This window comes from Acanthopagrus latus, chromosome 24 (genome assembly GCF_904848185.1).
Source record: "Acanthopagrus latus isolate v.2019 chromosome 24, fAcaLat1.1, whole genome shotgun sequence".
Taxonomy (NCBI): domain Eukaryota; kingdom Metazoa; phylum Chordata; class Actinopteri; order Spariformes; family Sparidae; genus Acanthopagrus; species Acanthopagrus latus.
In genome coordinates, this window is record NC_051062.1 from 3571568 (window position 1) to 3583405 (window position 11838).

Genomic DNA, 11838 nt, shown 5'->3' on the forward strand with positions numbered 1-11838 from the left:
CCAGTAAACCTTTTCCATGTGGTCATTGCACTTTAGGTCACTCACTCCACCTCTCCAAGCTGTGGTTGCAATACTATTCTTATCATACTGCCAACCTAAACACGTACCGTATCCCACCAGAAATTACATTTAAAAAAAATAAATAAATTACAAGCACTTTCAGGCAAATAATATTTATTTTTGTCCCTACACAATGACCCAGTATAAAACACCACACTGGGTACACAGCAGCTTCCACAGGGAGCAGAACTGTCCTGCCATGACCTTTAAAGCCGACAGAAATACAGGAACCTGCTCTTACAGTAACACAACTTCAGACCTCAAATGTCATTAAAAAAAAAAACAAAACAAAACTCTGGGACAGGATGGAAACTTCGCAAGAGGAGGAGTCTGTGTCACAGGATGTTTTTCCTCCAAGAGAGGATGTGTAAAGGTTCAGTCATCGCGGCACCGTGGGAGTGCTTCAATCAGAGGCAGATATGATGCGCTACAGTCAGAGGGGCGTGCGCATGGAACCGGGCCCGGTGATGTCGGGGTGACAGATCAGAGTTCGTCTGCGTTTCGTTACATTGAGTCTGAGGAACCTCGAAGTGTTTTTTGTTTTTTTGTTTTTTTAATTTTTTATTCTTGTAGGTGATGAGGAGAGGCCTCGAGGGCACCATCCTGCTGCTGGAGGCAAGTTCACGCTCTCGGTGCGAAAGATCAAGATGAGTGCTCGCTGGGTGTTCGTGATCCTTGCGTGCTGCAGACTGTCTCACGCCAGCCAGCCCCAGGCCAGCCGCGCCTGCTATGGTAAGCTCTGTCGGAATAACGCGCAGATTCTCGGGCTTTGGGCGCTTCCTACGCTTGGGTGTTAAATTCTAACAAGATCCAAATCTGCAAACATCAGCCAGATAAAGGATCATTAAGTCAAAAATACTCTTGTCTCTGCTGCTAGGGAATGGAGAGTGGTGATGGCAGAGGGTGGCATCATTTCAAAACTATTCAATTCAAACTAAAAAAAAAAAACCCCCAAAACTACCTTCTGACTGAATCTTAACCAAGCATATGTGGTTTTGTATTCAGTGGGTTTCAACACTCTTGAGGTTAGCACCCTCAAAAGTAATGTAGTGATGATGTTGAATATTAATGTGGGTGGATTATGTGATAACTGTGGTGCTGGCACATGTACAGGGTAGGTACTGTAACTTCTCGGGTTGACAGCTCTGGTTAGTTTGGGTGCCTAAAATATGGAAAGTTGAGTCGCAAGGATGAAAAATGTGTTTGTTTGCGGGGTATAGTGAAGAAATTCTCGATTATTGACTGTTTATCTGCGGATTATATATATTACTGGCTGAATATGTGTATTAACTGTTAGAAAAACAGAGTGTTATTTGTAAAAACACAACATCAGCTTCGGGTTATGGTGCAGAAGGCCTTTATGCTGGCACGAATTGCACTATATAACACCCAAACCACAACCTTTTGAGTGACTCAAGTACGCCACTTAACAGTGCTTTTCAGGTGAAATGTGAGGCTGCTTAAAAAGAGGTAAATGGGCTCAAGATGTGCTATTATTTAACAAATTCCGTGCGGGGGCGGAGTTGCTGTGAAATGACGAGTTTTGAGTTTCGAGGGCTGACTTCACAGATAGCGAGATTAAATGCAAATAAATCTGTCTTTGCAGGAGCTGTGGCTGTGACAAGCCATTTCCTCTGCAAAGGTGTTTGGTGATAGGCATCCTGACTCAACTCACTGCGACATGAAAACGCAATCGTTTCTCTAATGCAGGAGTTTCAAAGTGTTGAAAAGTCACATTGGCCTTTGCTCATCACAGATACTTGGAGATAGTAGCTTTGAATGTGTGTGTGTGTGTGTGTGTGTGTGTGTGTGTGTGTGCCAGGAATCAGAATTAAAATTTGCACCCTGAATCATTTTCACCTCTTTTCTCTCCAGACAGGCTGACAACCGTCTGTGTGTCCGCCGGAGAAAACGTATCCGTGTCATGTCCAAAGGCAGAAGGGGAAGAGGTGACATACAACCTTTTTCAGAACGAGGATCTGGTTTACAACCACACATGCAACCCCGGTGCCTGTACGGCACAGTGCACTTCCACTGTGGGTCTGCACGAAAACACAGAGAACAAATCGGTCAGTTTCGTGCTCAGCGTAGTGAACGCCAGCAGCCATTATGTCTACAGATGCGAGAGGAAAGTCTCCTTCCCTCCTCCCTTTAAAACAGAACCAAGTGATTTGATCCTTGTACTCGTGGAAGGTAACTATTCCTTAAAAACAAGCACCTCTGGCTTTTGCGCACACATAGTCCAGTCCACTGAATCCTTTCTGTGCTTATTTCTTCCAGGACACCATTGCAATATAACCCATGAAACCCCTGTAAGAACAGTACAGTACTGTGGATTTTACTGGATTTTGATTGTTGCAATTGTCAGCCTCTACAGCGTAATTGCCACCGTAATCGCCATCTTCAACTGGGTAAGCTGTTCCACAAAAAAATGCTTGGAATTTTGAGTCTGAAATGAATTTCTTTGACCTTTTGGATGCAGGAAACGGAGAGACGTGCACCTGGGTCAGCGATTTGATGACTTGCACCTTGACTTGACAGATAATGAACGACTTGACGCTCAGCTCGGAAGTTAAAGAGCTGTGACCCGACTCGACTTGTCTGTTTTTATTTCATGTTTTCAGTTTTTTTTTTCATTCTGGCCGTCAAAGAAATAGGGAACCAATGTTTCTTTGATTATGAACAAACTGGGAGATAAACAAGTTTGTATGAAATATTTTGCGTACATACTCTCTCATGGCATGAAGATCAATAACACTTATTGCCAGTTTACCAAGAAACAAATCCAAATGATCTTTTTTGCAATAGGGCGGCATAGTAGCATGGAAAAAAGGGTGCTGGGTTTGATTCTGTGTGGAGTTGTCACGTTCTCCCCATGTCTGCGTGGGGTCCCTCAGAGTAGTCCAGCATCCTCCAATACTCTAGAGACATGCAGGTTAGGATAGTTGGGGACTCTAACTTGCCCAGAGGTGTGACTGATTATAAATCTTCTGTCAGAGTTGGCAACCTGTCCACAGTGTAACCCGCCACTTGTCCAACAAACGTGCCAGTGCAGACAGTAGATGGGTGGATTGATCTATGCAGTATATTCTGTCACACTCTTCAAAGGTCACGTAGCCCCCCCAGCTGCTTTTATTTCTTTGTTTCCCCCCCAACTGTTCTTAAGAAATGTATGCATGTCTGTTTTCCATACATCAACCAGTCACCTTGTTGTAAATATTAATTTCCCTTGGCCTTAAAATACCCCCATAAGTTGGAATCAGTCACGTGGCACTTTGGCACTCTGAAACGTAACCGTCACTTGTCTAACAGTCTTCACGTGTGTCACAGGTCAAGTTGAGGAGGACGGACTCCCAGAGTGACTACATGAACACCAAACCCAAACCAGCAAAGGACCGCAGGAAGAAGAGAGGGGTTCAAAATGGATTCCCACGACACTTCTGATTACCTGCGCACCATGGGATTATTTGCACACCCCTCATCACCTTTTATTTAAAAAAAAAAAAAAAAAATGGAGGGGGACCCTCGTCGTAGTTTGCCCTAAATGGAACATTGCTTGTGAGGCTGTGTCTGCCGGTAGTTTCAGCAGAAGTAGCAAATCTTTTACAGTTGTACTGAGAACAAAAAAAAAAAAAAAAAAAAAAAACAATAAAGAAAAAAAGAAAGAAAAAAAACCCATCTCACCCAACAGCTTTGGTTTGCTCATTTCCTGTTTCACCTACACACCGTTTCTGCCTATCACACACAAATAAACTGTATTTGGAACCCCTGCCTTTGTGGTCGAAACAGAAGGTGGTGTCGAAATGAGGGGATTCAACCACATGTGAAGGGTTCTCTCCTGCTGTAGACCTGTGTGATTGAGATCATGCCGATAAAGGGAGACCACACTTTCAAGATGGAAAAAGAGCCGTTACACGCTCCAAAAATCGAAATCTCATACAGCCGATGAACACTACACTGTTCTGTTCAGCACGCATGCTCTTATTTCTAAGAAATCAGAATGTGTTCTCGGATCGTTACCATCACGGAAGATGAGAACCAGATATACAAGAGGGAGAGGCACGCTTCAAACAATAACAATCTGCACCGTTTCCTGTCTTCCTCCCGCTACTTCTTCTCCCTTCCTCATGCTTTTCTGCAGATGTGGCCAATTCAAAGGGTTTCTACGTTCACCTTGCTCACCTTGCAGTTTCTGTGCAGTTATGCAAGTGCACACACTGGCTTTATGAGAGTAATACAGCAGCGTGATCTTACTCATTGACTACCGCAAGCATCAGCGAGATTAACATATTGTTTCTGTTAGGTTTTTATGCCCTTTTTTTTAGGGTGAGGTGATTAAAAGCAAAAAAGGCTCACGTTGACAGATTTTTCCCCTTTCCATAGAGTGACTCTTCCAGTGAAGAAATGACTCTTTCACAAACTTTACAAAACATACCACATTTATTCAAATACTTTAATAAATTCATCCCCTCAAAGCTTCGAAGTACACAACAAAATCTGCGCGTCCACGACGTTTGCACAGGTTGAGAGTCGACCGAGCCTCGTCTGGCTCTTGGCAGCCATTTAACACTCACGCCTGCCCTCAAGCTCCCAGTTGCACCGTTTCTGGCTGTGCGTCTGATCCGTGGCGTTCTGGAAAAAGCTGTCTGCTGAGGAACTCCATCCTCTTTTCCTCAGACATGGCGTGCAGCTTGTGCTCCGTTACCTGGAGAACAGGAGTAGGACCATGGTAATAAATGTCAGTGAGTTATTGTCATCGAAGAACAAAACAATGAAAAAAAAATATATAGATAACATTTCTGATGAAATTATTCCCTAATTATTCATTCCAGCTGTCATCAAACCTTAAGTAACTATCATTAAATAACAGTACACTAACAGATAATTAAACTTTAGTTTATAGTTATTTAAGTGTTAACAATGAAATCCTTTCTAAAACATTTATTAAGCCATAGTTTTTTGAAAAGTTGCAACTGATGCACAATCAATTGTTAATAAATACTGTGTAGCTCATCTCTAAATATTTTTTGTATGGCCACTTCATGGTTGTAACTGATTTCTATAAAGTTTAGCTATTAATGTACCATTTATTGATGATGGTCATTATGAGGAGTTACCAACAACATCAGCATAACAGAGCTCTTTGTAGAATGCAGAAATATTAAATTGTGATCTCTGAGTCTCACCGACACACAGTCATATCCCAGGCTGTTCAGATGACGAGTCATAGCAGCCAGTGGGCCACGAAGGTGAGACGTACCATAGCAGAAAGGGCTTGGCGTGCAAATAACTGCGATTCTAGGACACCAAGACAAAAAGGGTTTCTCAGCTTAAAAAGGTCAAGGTTTGAATTTAGGTGCAGGTATGACAGCATGAAAGTGGGGGTTTGGTTGTAAGAACGTCAAAAATGTGAGACCCGAGCAGGAGACTCAGACTTGTGGCTTTCTCTTCACTGAGACAGCGCTACGTTTGTAGTTTTGATTTCGTTTGATGCACACTTAGCGACAATCTGTACTCATAATTCAAATTTCGGTAACAGTTAAGAGCAGGCATTGTGCAACACAACTATTGAAATGCATTTCTACAAAACTTTTCTGTTCACCTAATGCTACTAGAACCATTTTGGTTGAATTTGCACAGGCAACATGCACCAGCAGACTGAATAGGTGATTTAAAACAGAAGATTTACTGAGCCCAGACTAAAGATATAAGTAGAGAATTGAGAAAGGTGAGCATGTAGATGCTTTTCAGTCTTTCTCAGAGCGAGACTGATGACGAAGGACGATCCAGCTTGGGCCACAAAGCTTCTTCTTTTAAATCTCTTCCTGAAAATAATCTTTTGTTAAAAAAAACAATACAAAACAAAACCAAAAATTAAATCTTAAATATAACTATTTATCTCTTTTTTATTCTTGATTGTAGTTTTAGTTTTTATGAAGCACTTTGTCAAGAAAAGTGCTCTATGAATTAAGTGTATTGCTATTTTTTTATCATCATTAAATCAAATGACTATTTAGGAGAGTTAAACGCCAATTAGTGTCGTCTATGAAAGCATATAAACATATCAATTCTGAGTATTTTAAACAATGTCAATATTCATTTTTCAAAGTATCACTAAGCCTTTTACCAGATGATGGACATATGCATGGCCGTAGTGTTTACACAGGCCGGTCGTCTAATGAAGTACATTAAAGTAGAGGCTTCCTTGCTGAACACACAGTACACAAGCCTTGTTTTATCTTTGAAATAAAAATCTAAAATGTTATGCCTTCAATGTCATGTCAATTTTTCCTACTGGTATTGAAAACAGATATTTGCAATATTGAAGCTAGAAATCCCAGTATCTTAACAACACACACAAATACAGACAAAAAGACACCAAGAAGACGACTTCTGTGCATAAAAAAAATACAGAAATCCAAATGGTTAAAACAATAAATGCAATGTTATATTCAAACTATTCCAGTGGTTGGAAATGAACTCTTAAATACATGAAATTCTAAAACTTAAATTAAAGTGGATACACTTTTTATTTTTTTGCAAAAACAGAAAACATGATTTTTTTAACACTTGTTTCAACCATTTCTTGAGTTATTTTACAACTTCGCTGCTCAGTAAATGCAACTGACTGACTTCTCATCTCTAACTTTTTAAATGGTTTCAAAATGGTATTCAAACTCTGCAGTACCTGCTATCAGTGTTGTGATCCATATAACTGAAAAACTGCCCTGCTTCTGCAGCACTATTTTATTCTATCTGTTGAATTTGATCATATTTTGATGCTTTTTATCACAGTATGCTGTATGTTGACGTATACAATCAGGGTGTGCGTCAATACCCGACACTGACGGTGCAGAAAGCCCAAACATCCTCTCCACCTTCTTTTTACCAAACATGACATAAGCACATTAACCGAAAAACAGAACGTGCCAGTAACCCTAACCCGAAGATATAACGGCTGAAGCTGCTGCTGATAACTTACCTTTGACTGCTCTCTGCTGGAGAGCGACATTCTGCTTCACTAGCTTCAGACACAGAGGGTTGGCGTGTCAGAGGTTTGGTGATCACACCATCTAGGAGTCAACACACACAGAGACAGGTCTAGCATCACAGTTTCTTAGACAGCCATTTTCTTTAAGTGAAAAATATTAGGGTCATCGTCACAATGGGAACAGAAAACGATTAGCCGCCTGTCTTGGCTTTTTTTAAACTACATTTCAGTCCTCCAAGATTCTGTCTTTACCTATGAGGTATGAATTCTCCAGCACCACCATTTCCTGTAGCACTGTGTCTGCCTGGTCCCCCACCAAACTCCGCAGGCTCTGCAAGAGCCACAGCTTGTCTGCTGAACTGCTGGGGGTGGGGCTGCCCAGGACAAATGGGGGGACGGTCAGGTGCTGAGGGAGCTGAGGACGGTCGAGACGGAGGGACGCGTCCACCATTCGAAACATTCTCTCACAGTTTCTGCGATACTTGGGCACTGTAAAGAAACAGAAAAGGTTCAGATGCCAAAAGTAGTGGCCTGCAATGTGGAAGCTGTCTTTCTCTGACATGTTTTGCCTTTTCTTAATAGATAACCTGCCCTTTTTGGCTTAGATGTGCGTGTACACTCCCGAGTTTTTCAATGATATTTGAGCAGTCAAAGAAAAAAGGTGGAGAGAATTAAGTCACAAGGAAAAAGAAGAAGAGGACAGAATAGACTGGCAGGACCGTTCATGTGTGAGTGAGTCCACTGTCTTGCCTGTAGTCTTTAACTGCTCCAGTGTACTGCTCTGCAGGAGTTGCTCCAGTGGTGCAGGAGGGAAGTGGCACAGTAGACACAGGTGGTATACGGTCTTTAACAACTCAAACCCAGACATCCTGGGCAGATAGGAGACCAGAGCCCCAGTGAGACCATCCAGGAACCTGGAACAGCAACATGAACAACAGGCATGGGAGGTATGCAACAACTACTGTTGAAGAAAATATGATTATAAAGGTTTCTAGCTTGTCATCATGGTGGTCTCAATCTGCCATGTCAAGATGTTAAAGGACAGTTATATACTCAGTCTGACTGACTGAAAGTTGCACCATAGTAGAGGCAGAGTAAGGTTTCACCATCTTCCAAGGTGCACGGAGAAAGGATGAAAGTTTAAAGCCGGAACTCATATATAGAATATAGAACTAGCATACAGAACTATACTATACTATTTCAGACTAATGGTTTCAGCTTTTGGCTTCCTGATGGTTAACACCTTAACATCATGATGATTCTGATAAATGCCACAAGGCACAATGTGTCGATCTATATCATATAAGTATTGTTTTATATACTTAAGTGTTTTCTCTGGGTTTTCACCTCTTGCAACCAACTGGACACACACATCTGATCTCCCAGTCTGAACAAAGACTAAAGTAAGTTGAAAGACAGCAACTACGGCAGAGTACCAGCAAACTAAAAAAAATGATGATGTCTTTACTGAGCTCACTGTATGCAGACTTGTGCATTAAGGGCCTGTGTGTGAGTGGGATGGAGGCAAATGAGCAACCTACTGTTGTCTTTGGTGCTGCAGATCAAAGTTAAGAGAGGAGTACACCTTGAGGACACAGAGGAGGTCTCTCAGTGTTAGAGGTTCTGGATTGGCGATCACCTTCTCGGCAAATGCCCCCATAAAGGAAGTCGGACAGAAGTGAAGGCTCTCGAACGCAGATAGGAAGATGACCAACTGAACCGAGAGGAGGAAAAGGGCATTAGGTGTCCAGAAACTTAGACAAATATGACTTATAATATCACATGAAACAAATGCTTGTATGGTACGATTGCAGGCATGAAAGAGCAGTAAAATGTAAATTACGATGATGAATATTTAACATTTCAGAATAAGTGGGGAGAAAACAGTCGTCTGTCGCAGCACCTGTTTGTTGGACCATATGTCAATCATAGATGCGGCGTAGTCCGACATGTCAGTGAGCAGATCCAAGTCTCTGTAGAGCAGTTGCTTACAGGACAGCAGTAGTTTATACTGTCTGCTGAAGGGGATTTCATTGAGCTTTTCTACCAGAGAGAACATGTGGAAGAGGAACAGAAGAAGGATAGCAGGTTGGCTGAGCTATAGCACAAACGTTTAACCACACACAAGCTCTACAAAATCTGGCCAGATGTTATCCAATTTTGCGACGTCATTTTGATTCAGACTATTTTCATCTTGTAAGAAAATATTTTACCTTTGATCTTGTTACTGCAGACATCCAGGAGGGGTTTGGAATAAAACCCCATTGTGGCCATGGTGGAGATCATGTACAGGGTGTTGGGGAGGCTGAACTGGTCTGTCATCGATAAAGCTTTTCCCTGGAGGAAGCAGAGTGTAAAATGAACGCCGATGTGGAAGTGGGTGAAGACAGTCTGCGATTTGTTAATTTTGACAGCCCCCCCGAAATCCCTGAAGGCAAAGGTCTAGAAGAGGTTAATATCTAATTCTATTATTTGCATTATGATTCAGTGCCACGTAAAATATTTGATTTCCTGTGCCTTCACATTGTCCCTGTTGACAATAACCATGGTTTCAGATCTAAGATGAATGAAGAATGTAAGAGTCCATTCTTGATTAACAGCTTGTTTCCGCTATCTATTTCCTCCTGGCGTCGTGTCTCATCTCGTCTGTCGTGTGACTCAAATCATAACGCTAAATAAAATACACAGATTTCACTGGCTGAGTAGCATCTCGTGAGATGATGCAGAAATTGGTGTGAGAGTTCCTGGGCCACAAGTCCTGTAAAGGCTAAAGGCTGTGTATGAATGTGTGTGGATCAGTGAATGCTGACATGTGTAAAACACTTTGAATGGTTGCTAAGACTGGAAAAGCACTATATCAATACATTCAACAATTACACACTGTGCAGACTGTGAACTGTGATGACGGAGGCAACTGTGATGACGGAGGCAAAAATGTCAAGGGTCAAGAGGAAGCAATCATAATCCCGGGTGATGTTAGAATCACACACACAGGCGCTTGAACACCTAACATCGTCACAATCCAGACTCGTAAACCGACCTCTAGTTTCCGTTTGAGATTCAGCGGGGCATCTTTCCCCACAACGCGCATCATGGTCTGGAGGAGCACGACATTCTTGATCTCAGGAAGACGGCTCTCCACCAGCAGCCTGGAAAACAGCAGCAACAAACAGCAATGCAAATTAGACTTGAGAAAAGGAGATAAAAGTGTATAGTGATTCCCGACGGAAAAAAAAGGCCTCAAGTGTATCAGATGATGCATTGACTATTTCCTTGCAGTCATTCTAAAGGATCATTTAATCATCCTGACCCCATGGCTTTCTTAAGCGCAGCAACATTGGGGGTGCCCTCCTCTATTTGATCCAGACAGGTGGCTAAGACAGAGAGGCCCTTCTCATCCAAGTCATTCAGTTTCTCCTGATAGAAGACAATAAGAACAACACAGAACCATCAAAGATAATGCCAATGTGAAAACATGTGTGTCTGCTTTAACACAATCTATTACTTCCTTACCTGGCTGGCCCGGAGGAAAGTCTGGACCACACGGCTGCGTTGGGGGACACCCAGTTTGACCATATACAGGACAGAATAAGCCATGTCCTCGCCGGTCATGAAGCGCACACTCTTCATGCTCTGCTGCAGTAGCTTTTCAAATGCGGGGTGCTCAAACATCAGCCGCAGCTCGTAGCGAGCCTGCTCGTCGGACATCATCTTGGTGGTGGCCCACATCTGGGTGAGGCAGCTGCTGTTCTGTCTCGCTGTGGGCGCGTACTGACAGGTGAGGTCCAACACGTCCGATGGGGAGCTACAGAGCGCCAGGCGGTCGATGAAAGAGGACGGTCGCTGCCCTTGCATTGTGGCAGCGACTTGGATCTCCGCGGGCTCCTTCTCCTCGAAGTCCTCGCTGTGACGACTATCGTGGGAGTAAAACCTCGCCGAACCGATAAGACTCGTGGGCAGGCATGTCTGACTTTGCCCTGTGCGCCAGATGCGCGCCAGCTGTTGACTGGAGACAGACGCATCCGTGATTGACGTTGTCGCCGGGAGTCTGCCAAGATAGCAAGGAAACCGACGGCTGCAAAAGTGCAGGCTCCGTCTCATGACCTCTTCTGTCACCCTGAGAGACATTGTGCTGCACTAAAAGGGCGTATTGAACAGGCTACGACGTCACTGATATAAGCGCCTCTCCTGTGTGGACTAAATAAAAACTTTAGGTATTAAGCTGATTTAAGTAATAGCAACTATTACTTTCACTATCATTCTGTACATTTCTGGCCGCATACACCGTTAAAATACCTAAGTAGTCAGTACAAATTATGTATATCAAGATACTACAACCAGGCTTCTAACAAGGTCAGCAGACATCCCCTTCAAGTAAACAACACTGACTAGCTTACATTAGCCAATGTCAGCTAAGTGACGAGCCTCCCACCTTACTTGTTGTATTGACCGACAGAGTAAAAAGACAAAAATGTCCCTAAGTAACTAAGAGTACCGAATGTACCATGTAATATTTGGCAGACACGGCTGAGAAACAGAGGTACATGAGATACCTCACATTTTAGCTAGCGAGCAGTAACGTCACGCTGCAGCTTCATGCCGTGTGCGTCGCCATATTCAGTCCCCGCTGTCAACTTGATAAAGCACGTACATTCAATTTAATAAATATTGTTTAATGCTCACATAAAATGCCTCAAGAATAATTTGCATTATTCTCAATAAAACCAACCTGTGGTCTTTTGCAATAATAGGTCGCACAGAGGCATCATAGCAGGTCGAGATTTTTT

At 42.8% G+C, this 11838-nt stretch overlaps 2 protein-coding genes across 3 annotated transcripts; one reads left to right on the plus strand and one right to left on the minus strand.

Moving 5' to 3' along the window:
* The first annotated feature begins 193 nt into the window (after window positions 1–193).
* On the plus strand, window positions 194–3748 carry si:dkey-1h24.6 (T-cell-specific surface glycoprotein CD28). Of its 2 annotated transcripts, XM_037090404.1 has the most exons (5): window positions 194–548; window positions 634–792; window positions 1936–2253; window positions 2341–2471; window positions 3391–3748. In XM_037090404.1, exons 2-5 carry the CDS (start codon window positions 708–710, stop codon window positions 3502–3504), a joined length of 648 nt encoding a protein of 215 aa, XP_036946299.1. In that variant the 5' UTR covers window positions 194–548; window positions 634–707; the 3' UTR covers window positions 3505–3748. The 2 variants fall into 2 exon arrangements, with proteins under 2 accessions (XP_036946299.1, XP_036946298.1); XM_037090403.1 differs by having other exon boundaries at window positions 194–792.
* Window positions 3749–4478: 730 nt separating this feature from the next.
* fastkd2 (FAST kinase domains 2) lies at window positions 4479–11670 on the minus strand. Its single transcript, XM_037091786.1, has 11 exons — window positions 10565–11670; window positions 10362–10468; window positions 10092–10200; window positions 9265–9388; window positions 8955–9094; window positions 8593–8765; window positions 7802–7965; window positions 7304–7540; window positions 7043–7133; window positions 5247–5358; window positions 4479–4765 (listed from the first exon to the last, which is right to left on the minus strand). Exons 1-11 carry the CDS (start codon window positions 11177–11179, stop codon window positions 4643–4645), a joined length of 1995 nt encoding a protein of 664 aa, XP_036947681.1. The 5' UTR covers window positions 11180–11670; the 3' UTR covers window positions 4479–4642.
* Between the last annotated feature and the right edge of the window lie 168 nt (window positions 11671–11838).

Bases quoted from the DNA above. Each gene is read 5' to 3' on its own strand.
- si:dkey-1h24.6 (XM_037090403.1), top strand. From the start codon at position 708: ATGAGTGCTCGCTGGGTGTTCGTGATCCTTGCGTGCTGCAGACTGTCT. The intron at 2,254-2,340 runs GTAACTATTCCT...TATTTCTTCCAG, and splicing joins GATCCTTGTACTCGTGGAAG to GACACCATTGCAATATAACC. The intron at 2,472-3,390 runs GTAAGCTGTTCC...CGTGTGTCACAG, and splicing joins TAATCGCCATCTTCAACTGG to GTCAAGTTGAGGAGGACGGA.
- fastkd2 (XM_037091786.1), bottom strand. From the start codon at position 11,179: ATGTCTCTCAGGGTGACAGAAGAGGTCATGAGACGGAGCCTGCACTTT. The intron at 10,469-10,564 runs GTAAGGAAGTAA...GTCTTCTATCAG, and splicing joins CTTTCCTCCGGGCCAGCCAG to GAGAAACTGAATGACTTGGA. The intron at 10,201-10,361 runs GTCAGGATGATT...GCTGTTTTCCAG, and splicing joins GCGCTTAAGAAAGCCATGGG to GCTGCTGGTGGAGAGCCGTC.